The 14,696-nt window shown below is 36.4% G+C and overlaps 2 protein-coding genes across 3 annotated transcripts in view; both read right to left on the reverse strand.

The window, feature by feature from the left end:
* Nucleotides 1-4,871: 4,871 nt before the first annotated feature.
* On the reverse strand, nt 4,872-8,965 carry cryaa (crystallin, alpha A). The gene is made up of 3 exons (XM_056476900.1): nt 8,774-8,965; nt 8,142-8,264; nt 4,872-5,078 (listed from the first exon to the last, which is right to left on the reverse strand). Exons 1-3 carry the CDS (start codon nt 8,963-8,965, stop codon nt 4,872-4,874), a joined length of 522 nt encoding a protein of 173 aa, XP_056332875.1.
* Nucleotides 8,966-12,627: 3,662 nt separating this feature from the next.
* Nucleotides 12,628-14,696, reverse strand: part of cbsa (cystathionine beta-synthase a) — a 35,438-nt gene continuing 33,369 nt past the window's right edge. For both annotated transcript variants that reach the window (XM_056458913.1, XM_056458906.1), the window contains exon 15: nt 12,628-13,824. In XM_056458913.1, the coding sequence (XP_056314888.1) occupies nt 13,694-13,824 (131 nt within the window). In that variant the 3' untranslated portion in view covers nt 12,628-13,693. The remainder of the gene's footprint in view (nt 13,825-14,696) is intronic.

The following is a 14,696-nucleotide window of genomic DNA, read 5'->3' on the forward strand; positions in this document are numbered from 1 at the left end:
ACATACTAGGAGAACAAATAGGAAAGACAAAACAATGAATAGACAAGAGGACAGGTGAACATAATGATTGAAAACAGGATAACTAGGTGGGTGGGGACAAGACGATAGACAAGAGCACATAGTGCAAACAAAACTACACAAGTGCTTACATACAAACAGAACTAGAGCATGCAGCCAATGGGAGAACTCATTGACCACAAGCTCACATTAAACAATACACTAAAGCATGTGGCTACAATGTAAACATGAAACCACATGCTAAACGACACCAACACAACACAAGACACGAGCGCATGATAAATGAAGACACGCATGTTCCATTCCAGTGCCATCCGAAACCAACTAGACCAAGGCACTGAGAACAGAACAGCGTGGCAGACGAAACAGACACCAGGAGGACCAGAGCGTGCATCCTGAGCACGCCTAGACCCTAGCTGTGCCTCATTTGAGAGGCTGCATCCTTTAGAGGATGCAGCCTTTAAAGGTGAGTACTTCGAAGTCCACACAGGTCGAACCGAGCGTTTGACATGGGACGATCTAGCCTACAGAGGACAGATCTCGTCACCTAGCAACCGTAACAGCTGCTGTTGATAAGCGGTAATAAAATTTGTAATTCTTTTTCAAAGTGATTTAAAAACTTATTGTAAGCAATCTAAAGGCAAAATAAGGTTTAAAGCTGATGTATATGTCCTTGATCTATACATATGCACATAAACATGTAAACTGTCTATAAAAATCACTCTTAAGTAAGATATTTCATACTCCTTTTGTTTTATACATGTGTTACATATCAACGTAAAATAAACTTTTCTTTTAAAAGCGTCCTGCCATTATCAGCGCGCATGAATCTTGGGCTCCTGATAAATAAGGGACTAAGCAGAAAGAAAATGATTACACAGAAAAATTGTGATTTATGACCCAGTTTAAATTCTGTGCCTCAACAACAAGCCATTAGATCTAAATTTGAGCAGTTGATGACAAGCGCTTGATCAGTCTAATCACACTGGTGTGATCGTACGCTTCAAGGAGCAGCCAAGCCTCATAACAATGGTGAGACTGTATGCATGAAAGGGTCAAAAAAAAGTCAAGGTGGCATTTCTTTCTATTAAAAAGCAAGAGCCTCAGTCTACAGTTCACAGGGAATCACCAGAATTAGACAATAGAAGATTGGTAAACGTTGCCTGTTCTAAAAAGTCTCAATTTCTGCAGTGACATTCAGATTTTAATGTCAGAACTTGGCATTAAAAACATGTAAAAACATGGATCAATCCAGCTTTAATACAACAGACTGGAGGTTGGTGGGTGTAAACATGATATTCGACTCGGATACAATGATACAATGTTATTACGTAATATTACACAATACGTTATTGACAGGTTGCAAAATGGACAAAGCAGGTGAGTAATTCAGGTTTACGGTATATTTCATTGATTTACAGATGAAAGATGGAATGAAGATAACAATGACGGAGCACACCATACATTTTCATAATAGATGATTCCAGAATCTGAAGCAATGGAAGAAGATAAACTGAGATTAGCACTAAATTTAAAGATAAGCTGTGTGTGTGTGTGTGGTGTGTGTGTGTGTGGTGTGTGTGTGTGTGTGTGTGTGTGTGTGTGCGTGCGTGCGTGCGTGCGTGTGTGTGTGAATGTGCTGTGATAGTTTCTATAACAGTATTTATATTTGCATCCTGATAAAACATGTCCCAGCAGAGGAAGCATCTTTTGAGCTCCTCTATATACGTATACCTTTTTCACCATGTCTACACAACCTTAGTAGTTTGTTTACTTGTGTAGTACACAGACCGATACATAGGGATGGCTAATGTTATGGTCACCAAGGGGGGTTGGGGGTGGGGGGTTGGCTTTAGCAACATTAGCATCCTTAATGTTGCCATAACATTTTGATTTTGATATTGATCTATCACGATATCAGTGATATATTCATATATCACTAGAAAACCATCCATGATATATCATCATTTTTGTAAATGTTAAAAATGTAATATGATGCATTTCGTTTATTAACAGCATGCTTTGTAGAATTGTGACAATGTAAAACAAGTGCACAGCTGTAAAACAAGCTTAAAATGCTGATGTGCAGAGAGCAGTTTGTGACTGAAAAGGTTGCATCTCTAAATTAGTGATAGCAGCAGCATCTCAATTTTGTGGAATATACATTTAAGAAAAACTGTCAAAATAGCAATTTCTTTCTATCTAGTTTTTGTAAACGTAAGACACTTGTTACAACTTGGCCCGCTTATTTGATGTAAACATGGAAACATTTTAGGTGAAGCCCTGGTTTATATTTAATGCAAAATCATGCATTCCCACTTGATAAATATTTTTTCATCAAGAACAGTAACTGATCAGAATGCTAAGAGAGATGAGCAGCACAGACTTCTCTGAGCACTTATGATCTCTCCAGCAATGGATAACTTAGTTATTTAGTCATCAATTTTAAAGAAAATTTAAAGTTTTTTTTTTTATTTGCCTAATATTTTTTTAGGCCATAGTTTTCAAAATACCCTCTACAAGACTTTCCCATAATCTGTAATGGTTAAACGCAACACAAATTATACAACCATGTTCTATCGGTATTATCTATATTAATTTGATTATCTAATAGGAATTTTGGTTGAATGAAATAGTTTGTGCACATATTCCAGCATGAAGCCTCACAGCACTGACTACACGTAATCTACTTTACCGAACAATCTAGCAAAGCAACATAGATATACACTGCATATCATATATAAGCATGTGTCAATACCGCTGCCATATTGGTACAGGGCTCCCAGGAAGGGGAAGTGTAACTCGAGAAACCGACCACAGATGCAGAGAAGGTGGATCAGGAAATATAAAGTATGATTTTTTTCATTATTTTAGTGTGAGCACCTACAGTTTATTGCTGATTAGTGTAACTCCCTTGTCCTAAATACCCAAAATGTATTGCGCTGTTACAACCCATCCCTGTTTGCTATACTTTACATTTAACCATAGCAGGTTTTTTTTTATTTTTTTTTTTTACTTTTTTAAGGTAGTAGCCTAACATTTTTTTCACTTTCAAAAATGATTTACATTTTTTAACTGTAAACACAGTCACAATGATTAAAGGAGCAGATAATATTACATATTCTATAAAAATCATTATTTATTTCAGAATTAATCCTCTTTTTGAACTGTGCAGAGCTGTAGCTGAATAATGCCATGATATATAGCCTATTGTATTTCAAGAGTTCACACTAAGCTGATGATTGATTATAAAGCTTTTTGACATGCAGTCCCAGGAGAGAGCCCTGAGCTCATAAAACCCTTGAGCCCTGGGCTCCCTCCCTTTGCAATGCGAGAGGGGAGTTTGAGCTTAGGTAGATCTCGAGAACTCCCCTGCTGTAATAGCTAATGAACTTGTGATTGAGATAACCACTTACTAGGAGCATGTCTATGGTGCCGATTTGGATTAGTCTATTAACTTAAGTTGCATGTTTTTGGGCGGTGGGAGGAAACCAGGGAACCCAGGGGAAATCCATGTGAGAAACTCTGTGTAACTCAGCACAGAAACGTTGGCTGGCTTGGTAAGGACTAGAACCAGTGATGTTTTTGCTGTGAGGCAACAGTGCTAACCACTGGGCCACCGTGCCACCCATCTAGGAAAGATGGAGGAGTAGGGGTGGAAAGGGGGTTCTTTAAAACGAAGATGGCTGTCATATGGAACTTAGGGTATTTATAGTGGCTTAGGAATCGTCTGATTGGTGAATCATAAATTGAATAATGCGAGACCAGCTGCAGGCAATCATAAGCACGTGATCCTCTCGAAATTAGTTTATGAATAAACTTTGCTTAAATGCTGGTCATGAGGGTGTTTGAAGAGACAGTACTTTGTGGTACTTGGTGTAAAACGTTCTATAAGACATATCGCTGCTATCACTGCTATATAAGACATTTTCAACATTTAAAGAAAAAAATTTAAAAAAAATAAACTGCATACACATTATCCCATTTTGTGTTGTGTGGCTTAATTTTATATTTCTGTGACTTGTGATATTGTATCATATATAGAAACAAACAAACACAACTTTCTGAAAGGTTAATATTACATCTTTATTATTTTTGATCACATTTTAGTAGACCCCATGTGGAGTAAGTAATCAGTAGAACAGGTCTAACCCTACAAGACGGGAAAGAGTCGATGACAAAAGAGGTCTTGACACAGGTTAGGGAGAAAGCGGAAGTTTGACTGGTGCAAGTTATAAAATCTCTTTTGGATCAAAAGTTTTCAAACTGAAAAAAATTTAATCAAGCTCTTAAACTCCTGTTGACAACCTTTCTCAGAGCTATTTGTTCTATACAGCACTTTCAGCTCTGATCACTTTCACTCTGTCACCAGGATGGTCAAAAATCAGAAGCTTGTCAGAATTCAGAATTGCTTGTCCCTTAACATCTGACTGGAAAGTGGGACAGATGCTTATATATATATATATATATATATATATATATATATATATATATATATATATATATATATATATATATATATATATATATATATATATATATATATATATATTTAATGATATTGTCATTCAATCAGCCTGGTCCTTTTCCTGTGTAAGTAGCATGTAATGAAAAAATAAAACAATCATAGTGGATTATGAAGATTTTTAGCTAGTGTAGTCAAAAGAAAGAATATAGGGCCAGATATACACTGACACCCTTTAAGACAGAGGTGGGAGGAGGGACTTGCTTAGTGATAAACAAATAGAGGATTTGCTTGAACCCACCAGATGCCCGCTGAAATTAAAGCCTAGACCCCCCTTTCAGCCCCACTCACACCTCCATACCACCACTTGGCTGTGGGTTCAGCCTGTCTAGGAGGAAGAGCCTGAGTTGCTCTTGTCCTCACGGGTAACAGGGATGGTACGATCTCCACGACCAGCATCTATGCCACTTGTCTTAGGTCCACAAAGAGTGAGCAGGCCATCAGCAGACAGTGTGCAGGTGATGGCAGACTGGTCCACATTGGAAGGCAGGCGGTAGCGGCGATGAAACTCACGGGAGATGTAGCCATGATCATCCTGAGGAGCCAACCAACAGAAACTCTTAAAAACGTATGGATAAGGTAACACTTATTTACAGTATGAACCCATATGAGATGTTACTAACTCTTCACTTTATAAGAAATTACCTGAGGAAACTTTAAGAACTTGACATCAAGAGGCACCTGGTATTTATCTGTAAAGTTTTTTTACTTAAATAGATTATGTTCTGGATTAACTCTACTAAATGAATATAATGAGGTATTAAAGTGTAAATAAAACAGTATTGTAAAAATAACTTGAGAAGTAGCCTTAATTTAATTTTTTTCTGTCAAATCTGTAGCTTTAAAGAAAGCCTAAATTGGTCTGAACCTCACAAATTAGTTCAGTTTAATTTTAGATTTATATAGGTTTGATCCTGATTAGATAAGTCTAAAACAGCATGCTTAGCCCAGACCCATAAAAAAGTGGCTGTAGAGATTTGGCATACTGTATAAATAAAAAATGAGAAGAGTAAAACTAAAGTGAGAGAAAAAAGGACATAGACGTGAGGTGATAGTGTTATTATATATTATTATGTTGTACATTTTGTCGTTAATTTGTTCTGGATAATTTAAATAATGATCTCATTAAAGATGAAATAATCAAAAAGGATTTTTTTTTTCTCCATAAAAAGTCACACTACTTGTTTCATATATATTTCAGATCATTCAGGTTCCTTAGAATGTGATTTATTTGTTTTATTTGCATAATAGTTTGCTTCAATTCAAAAGAAAACTCAGCTGCATTAGAATCAGGGGTGCTAGGCATATGGGCTCAGGCTACTAGAGGAACCAAAAATGCTATATTTTTATTTCTTTTTTATATTTAGAAATTAGAACTTTGAACTTAGAAGTACATTAATTTATTGGTAACACTTTACAATAACAGTACATGAATAATAATGTGTTAATATGTCAACTAAACATTACTTTATTATGGACTAATGATGAGCATGCTTACACTGAATAACAAAAGAAAAGTGTTCTGTCAACATTAACAGTTTAAACACAGGAGTTCATGAGGAGTTAAGGATAATTAATGGTTATGGGCCCCTCCAAGTAAAGACATGACATAATTATACAAGAACAAATTTAATTTAAAATTTAGCTTAAACTTGAATGTTAATGAATACATTAATTAACAACATGTACTAAGAAGTCATTTAAGGTGGCCGTTATTTACTCATGAACTCTTGTGACTCATGTTGTAAGTGATGTTAGTTCATGATTAGCGCATGCTTAACTCATCATTAGTTCATAGTAAAGTAATGTTTAGTTTACATAATAATAAATCTATATTCATGTACTGTTATTGTAAAGTGTTACCGATTTATTCACTCTGTTTTATTATTTTAAGTAATTTCATAATCAGTAATTCAAAATACTGTCACAATATATTCTTTCAGTGCTATTATCACACAGAGCACTCACACTAGTCAAACAAACCAGAACTGAGGGGTCAAATACACTTATGCACGGTTCAGGTGACCTAGTGTGAGATGGATATTAGAGTTTGTGTGTTCTGCACCATTTTGACAGACAGATAGTTGTAAAAATGTTTGTTTTTACATCTTTGCCTGAACAGTCAAATATGAACAAAGCAATTTTACAAAATACAACAAGCTTATCAAATTAACAAAAAAATATATATCATGTAAGATTCTGAATTTAAATTATAATGGATAGGTGACTTTTAAACTGTAAATGTTTTCAGCCACATAAACAACAGCATGATTAACTCACATCGCTTTTGTTACTGTATCTTTCTGCATCTGCAATATTTCATTTAGCCTTTACTGATATTCCAGCCTGATCTTCATCAAACTAAAAATCTAAACAAAATAATAATAATGGTAATAATAAACAAAGAAAAAAAAAACTGAATGCTGATGCAGAGATGTCATGACAGGACATTTTCACATCAGTAAACATGTGCGTGATTGCGATATCAAAACCATTAAGAGGCTTTCAGTTTAGAACTTTGCTGTCCAACTGATCTAAATGTTTTATTACAATAAGCACATGACTAAAAAACAAAATGACTGTCATTAAGGGCAACCCACTTGACAGTTTAAGCTGTCAGTTGGGATGACCTTCAGATTTTTCTGTCAAAGTATAAAATATAGAGTATAATAAATAAGATAAAAGAGATAAAAAAAAACAAAACAAAACAGTAACACTTTTACTTTGATGGTCCACTTGAGTATCAGTAGACTGTCTGCTTATTATCTGTTGATACTGCTCCTTCAACAGATATTTAACTGACTATAAGAAACTTTGCAAGTACATGTCAACTGTCAACCTAACAGTCTACGGACCATCAAAATAAAGTGTGACCAAAAAGAACTAATTTGCCTAAATTATTTCCACAATGTTGTTTTATATATGTATTTTGTTGTTTTATACAGTATGTGATGCAGATTGCAATTTTTAGAGTGTTCAGACTGATCCACTGACAGTCTATATAATTTATTACATGGATTTTTGCTTCTAATGAATTATATCAGACTTTTGCACACACACACACATACAAAAGCACATAAAACTATATAGTTAACATGCTTTACAAAACAATTGTATGGCTAATAAAATTCATTGTTAGTTTCTCATTGCTAATCTTTCTTAGTGGAGGTGAATTCGTTAACTCATTCATTCATTCGTTCATTCATTTTCTTTTCAGCTTAATCCCTTTATTAATCAGGGGTCACCACAGCGGAATGAACCACCAACTTATCCAGCATATGTTTTATGCCCTTCCAGCCACAACCCATCACTGGGAAACACCCATACACTCCTGCATTCACACTCATACACTACGGCCAATTTAGCTTACCCAATTCACCTATAGCACATGTCTTTGGACTGTGGGGGAAACCAGAGCACCAGGAGGAAACCCACGCCAACACAGGGAGAAAATGCACACTCCACACAGAAATGCCAACTGACCCAGCTAGGGCTCAAATCAGCAACCTTCTTGCTGTGAGGCGATTGTGCAACATACTATGCCACTTTGACGCCCTGAATTCGTTAACTGTCATGCAGTAATGATCTGTGAGCTCACCTGTCTTTCTCCATGCTTGCCCTGGATCTCCACATAGTCATCTGTCACCTTGACACTTAGCTCATCAGGAGAGAAATGTTTCACATCCAGGTAAACTGTAAATTTTTCTCTGTCAGACCTCACCTGGAGAAATAGCGACACAAAAATGAAACTGTTGGATAAATAAATAAATAAAAAGAAAGAGTGTACTATTTACACATCAACTTTTAAACACAGCTCATTTTAGAGCATATAGATCAAGCAAATAGAGGTAAATCCAAAATGACATCTTGCTGGTGATTTGGTTCAGATTGGCATTAGATTGATTAAATGTTTGGCATTAGATTGTAATGAATTTCTAAATATTTTTTACAGCACTGAATGCATCAACTTTGCTAACTTGTACAACTTAGCCTGAGTCTGTTTTGTCTTGTCCTCCATTTTTTTTTTTATTAATTTCAATTTCATTTCTGAAGGAAAAACTTTAAGGATCCTTAAACTGTATATTTTTTCAGTAAATGAATTCTCTCTGACCTCCGCACACACACACACACACACTTACACACACACCCCGCTCCCCCATAGTGGTTTTCAACATCAACATTTAAGTTAGTCGAAATATTCTCTTAATTAGCAATAAAGCAATTCAATACCTCAGAGACACCTGAGTTGGAGGAGTCCAGGAAGTTGCGGAAGAGTGAGTGTCGATAGTAAGGGCTGACAGTTGAAGTGGTGAAGGGGAATAGGTCATAGTCGAACAGGCCTTCTCCAAAGAACTGATCAAAGAGGCGGGTGGGGTAACCCAGTGTGCGTCTGAACCAGGGGTGTTGGATGGCAATATCCATAATGTCAGACTTGATAACTCCTTACTGTAACTTATTGCACCTGATGAGCAAAAGATGTGGACTGAACGAGAGTAGGAAGCTAATAGAGGCTGGTACAGTACAAAGATCCCCAAATGGTGTGTGCCGACCTTAGTGGAAGCAGACCCCTGGTTATATACCTGTGCTGCAGAAAGAGGGGCTTACAAGTGGATCTCTCTGGAATGGCATTATCTCATGGTGGGAACAGTGTTGTCAGCAGAATCAGTGGGGTGCACTCTGACCTGAGAATGACAGTCTAGCACTGAATGGCTCCGGCAGTACTCTTGTGGCCGACTATCACCGGAAAATAAGTGCCTGCCAAAACAAACCAGACCAGATGAAGCTGCATGGCTGTAGAACGTCAGTATTTAGTGTGTTGTGGCCACTTGGTTCACCAGATTCTTGGGCTGAAATGTTTTATTATAACAGATCATCAGAAGATAAATTTTTCTTGCCTGAAAAGCTTAGACTATAAAATTATTTGAAAACTTATTCTAAAGGTTTGCACTACAGAAAATAAACACATAACATCCTGCACTGCATGCACACTATGAATAGAAAAGAGAGCATTTATGCAGGGAATGTATTGTATATGTACATTCTGTGCATTTCCCAATTTTATGTTGAAAAACATAAATCTGAGTTTACTGGATCAAACTATTATAAACATGTAATACTGTAAAATAGCAATTACATTTTGAATAACTGCATATGCATGGGCTGAAACAATTTACCAAGTAAATTAAGTTTTTCTGAAGATCTTTCTAAAGATCGTTTATTGCCATATTAAAAATAACAATGTAAGGGCAATTTAGGAGTAATAAGATTTATTGTAATATAGCTTTGCCATACTTATTGAATCGATATTCAATATTGCTGTTTTGAAGTCATTATATTAATTAGCTCACTACACTAAATAAATGCATTCCCTGCATGTGTTTAAGCTAAGTAGGGGATCTGGCCAAATCAAAATTAGCATCACAAAAGCTATTAAAAAGTTTATTTATTCATTCATTCGTTTTCTTTTTGGCTTAGTCCCTTTATTTATCAGGGTTCGCCACTGCTTATCAAGCATATGTTTTACGTAGCGGATGCCCTTCCGGCCACAACCCATTACTGGGAAACACCCAAACACTCTCATTCACACACATACACTACAGACAATTTACAATTTGTACAATAGTACAAGTCTTTCGACTGAAGGGGAAACCGGAGCAGCTGGAGGAAACCCACGGCAACACGGGGAGAACATGCAAACTCCACACAGAAATGCCAACTGACCCAGCTGAGGCTCGAACCAGTGACCTTCTGGCACTACTACCCAATGTGCCACCGTGTCGCCAAGTTTATTTCTTAATTTTTTTTTTTAGTCTATGGCAACAGTAAGACAATAAATGTTCCTTTACATGGCTGCCAATAGACTGAAATGTGTTTAACCAGAAAAAAAACTTTAAGGATGTTGGACAGCATCACCAAAGGAAATAAAATAGTTGATCAAAGCAACGGAGAGAAAACCCCTCAATTTAATGCTTACAAGATGAACTGATGAAAGTAGAAAAATATTTCAATGGCTACAAAAACTCTAGGGTGGCACAATGGGTAGTGCTGTCACCTTACAGGAAGAAGGTCGCTGGTTCGAGCCTCTGCTGGGTCAGTTGACATTTCTGTGTGGAGTTTGCATGTTCTCCCAGTGTTGGCGTGGGTTTCCTCCTGGTGCTCCGGTTTCTCCCACTAGTCAAAAACATGCGCTGAGGTGATTTGGGTAAGCTACATTGTCTGTAGAGTATGTGTGTGAATGAGAGTGTATGGGTGTCTCATAGTGATGGGTTGCAGCTGGAAGGGCACCTGCTGTATAAAACATATCCTGGATAAGTTGGCAATTCATTCCGCTGTGGCAACCCCTGATTAATAAAGTGACTAAGCCGAAGAGAAAATGAATGAATGAGTGAATAAAATCTCTATTCAAGCATGGACTTCATGGACACTGACATTAAATGCTGACTATAATACGCAAAATATTTTTGAAAAAAGAAAATGTATTATGGATTGATTTGTTCGTGCTGCAGCTTTGTGGACCCATGGATCATTATACCCCTTGGGGAATGGGAGAAAAAAAATATTAAAAGTCAAATATGGAGGTGGGAAAGACGTGTAATATGAACGCTTTGCTGTTGTAGGACATTTACCACAAAGAATATATCAAAATCCACTAATGCTTAATTCATGAAATAAATGACAATATGAACAACATAGAAATCTGAAGTTTTTTCAAGTGAGGGCCACCATTCCAGTAGAGGTGACAGAGACTTTTAAGCACTTTATTGGAAATCTTGTGGGGGTTGAATAATATTGCACATTGTGTATTTGCTCTTCAGTGTTTGGACTTTCCGCAGTGAAAGTCCAGAACTGAACTAAACTGAACTTAAACTCTGGAAACTGGATAACACTGTTTTAATTTACTATAATCTTCTATGTGAAGCTGCTTTGACAATCTACATTGTAAAAGCGCTATAGAAATAAAGATAAAATAAAGCTGAATGTCCACATCCAATCATGTTTTCTTTGTTGACTTTATCCTCAACGATGTGCATTTGTAAACTTTGAGTTTCACGAGTTCACACACACAGATATTTGACTGAATAGAATATGACAATATAAGAGAGGGAGATTGAGGTCCAAGCACAGCACATAACCCCGTTCCAACATGCTAACCCCACCCTCCCTCTGATTTATGTAGGAATTGGGTTTAAAAGTATGGAATATGGGTGGGGGAGGGATGCTGAAAGTCAAGAGAAAACAGAGGTAGGTGATGGATAAAGAAGTTTAATACAAGTTTGGGAAGGGCAAATAAATATTGAACTAATGCAAACTACATAAACTCTATAGATCCACTTAAACTTGTAATAAGTCAATGTATTGTGTTTTGTAAGTGCACTGATACGCATACACGTTAAGTGAAATGGCTTTGCAAAGGTGTAAGGTCTTATGTGTGTAACATTTAACTCATCTGGAGTTATCAGTTGGACCAATGCAGCTCTGAACTCATAATTCCGATCCTAGATGTGATGACTTCCCCTCTGGTTTGTGGGGCAGCATTAGGATAATCCCTAGGGGCTTTTACTTGGCACGCTGGTGAGGCTTAACTGTAAACCACCAGCAAGTCCGTTTTCCACACCACAGACTCAACAGACTTGGCAAACAGACCTCAGCCATGGGAGGGGTGCACCGGCCAGTGGAGTTAGGATGGGTGACCAGGCAGGCCACCGGATAGATGGTTTAATCTTTGGCCATGTTTCAGCTCAGTCAGCAGCTTTTGTTTGAAGCTTTCTCTCAGTGAACAGCATCATGAATAGCACTAACACAGGAGCTTGAGATAAAAATACACTTTATATCAAGACAAAAGGGAGGATGAAAACACCTGCATTGCTACATGCTTCAGAAATAATACATTTTGAAAATCTAAACATTCACTTTGTGTTCTCGAATAGATCCTCTAGATCAAAAAGGTTAATCAAAACATCTTTTAAGCAAACAGTATCTACTAATTTCTTTGTTATATATCAATTTAAAAACATTTTTTATTAATAGAGAGATAAGAAGGCTAGAGTAATCCCTGTAAATAAAAACAAAACATACAACAAAGATAATAAAACATTTTTTTATTTGTTATTGTACACAAGCACTACTTTAAAGTATTTGGTGCAAAGGCAGTTGTTAAAAAAACTGAAACAGCATCCAAAATTATAGCAGCCAATGCAAAAAAATAATTGGATTTGACGAATAAATAAAACTTGCCAGTTGATTAATAATAAAGATGAACTAAATTGAACTTACAATGTGATGATTAATCCAGGGTGCCGTTAATTGATTGATTGTTTGCAGAAGACATGTAGTGACACTTTAAAATCACATTAAAAAAGTCAAATAAAAACAAAACAAAAATTTCCTCTTTCTTCTTTGCTAATTAATGCAAATTGTGCAACTTAAGACTTATGGCAGCACCGTGTCAGAATTATGCAGGAAAACCTAAGCACAGTAATGCCAGTCATAATGAGCAAAACAAATATGCAAAAACTATGAACAGTAAAATTACTATTTTGATGCTTGGGCTAGAAGGGATTTTTAATAATAAACCATGTGCCAGAGTGGTTGGTGTTTAATTCGCTGGGGCAACTTTAGCTAAATCAGGGATTAGTCAAGGCAAGGCAAGTTTATTTATATAGCACATTTCATACACAATGGTAATTCAAAGTGCTTTACATAAACATGAATAAAGGAAACAAGAAAATAAAAATGATTCAAATAATTAAAAACGATTAAAACAGGTGATAATAGACATAATAGTGCAATCTGTCAGAGGTTGCACAGTGCTCATTCAGTAAAGGCACAGCTAAACCGATGTGTTTTAAGTCTTGATTTAAATATGCCTATACGTGCCTCTTGACCATACGTGACTAAGCTGAATTTAAGTGAGAGTGAAGTGTTCTGATAATTTTCAAGGTAACTTTAGATTTGTTTACATATGTTTTGTAACCTTTTGAATAATCATTTAATATGAAAAGAGATAAGCAAGAAATACAGTTGTAAAAAGCGGCAGCACGCAAAACTAATGCTGAAATTTAAGTGTAATTAATTTATGACATCTATTTCTCCAACACTGAATCTTGGTAGTGCATCACATTCAGATAAAAGCAGGATGTTCTAAAGCATTCAGTATTCATCGGTTGTCTCTGACATAGTTCTCTCTCTTTTCTCGCGAGCAGTCACAAAGTTGAGAAGATCAATGGCAGTCACCACTCCAAACACCATTTGCTTTTGAGCGGAGGAGCCATCTGTAAGATCTGAATAAAAACAAAAAATCATTCATTATTAAAAGCAATTCAAGCAAATGTCTTGACACAAACACTGTTGTCTTGCAACAGTTGCTTAACGATAGTTTTCCAATATGTCACATTTGTAAAATTCATTAATTATTACTTTCATGTTTAAAACTGTAAAAGGTGCTTTGAAAAAATGTTACAACTTATATTTACATTTATTCAAAATAGAATAATTTATTTCCTCAAAATTCTAGCTTGGCACACCTGTTTTTGGGAATATTTGCCCATTCCTCTTTACAGTATCTCTTAAGCGCTATCAGGCTGGATGGGAAGCGACGATGTACAGCCATTTTCAGATCTTTCCAGAGATGTTCAATAAGATTTAGGTCTGGGCTCTGACTGGGCCAATCAAGGACATTTACAGAGTTGTTGTGAATCCACTTCATTGATATTTTAGTGGTGTGCTTTTGGTCATTATCCTGCTGGAAGATGAACCTTCACCCAAGTCTGAGGTCAAGAGCACTCTGAAGCAAGTTTTCATTCAGGATGTCCCTGTACATTGCTGCATTCATCTTTCCCTCTATTCTGACTAGTCTTCCAGTTCCTGCTACTTAAAAACAAATCTTGTCTCAGAGGTCTACAGACAATTCCTTTGTCTTCATGCTTAGTTTGTGCTTTGACACGCACTGTCAACCCTGGGACCTTATATAGACAGGTGTATGCCTTTTTAAATCATGTCCAATCAACTGAATTTACCACAGATGAACTCCAATTAAGCTGCTGAAACATCTCAAGAATAAATAGTAGAAACAGAATGTACCTGAGCTCAGGGCAAAGGCTATAAATACTTCAGTACATGTGATTTTTCAGGTTTATTTTTAATAAATTTGCAA

The sequence above is a fragment of the Danio aesculapii genome, chromosome 1, assembly GCF_903798145.1.
Source record: "Danio aesculapii chromosome 1, fDanAes4.1, whole genome shotgun sequence".
In the NCBI taxonomy this organism is placed as follows: Eukaryota; Metazoa; Chordata; class Actinopteri; order Cypriniformes; family Danionidae; genus Danio; species Danio aesculapii.

What these genes read in the sequence shown, in the direction of transcription:
- cryaa (XM_056476900.1), bottom strand. Translation starts at nt 8,965, where the DNA reads ATGGATATTGCCATCCAACACCCCTGGTTCAGACGCACACTGGGTTAC. An exon ending in CCAACTCAGGTGTCTCTGAG is followed by an intron (nt 8,265 to 8,773) that starts GTATTGAATTGC and finishes CTATTTCTCCAG; the next exon opens with GTGAGGTCTGACAGAGAAAA. An exon ending in GCAAGCATGGAGAAAGACAG is followed by an intron (nt 5,079 to 8,141) that starts GTGAGCTCACAG and finishes TTGGCTCCTCAG; the next exon opens with GATGATCATGGCTACATCTC.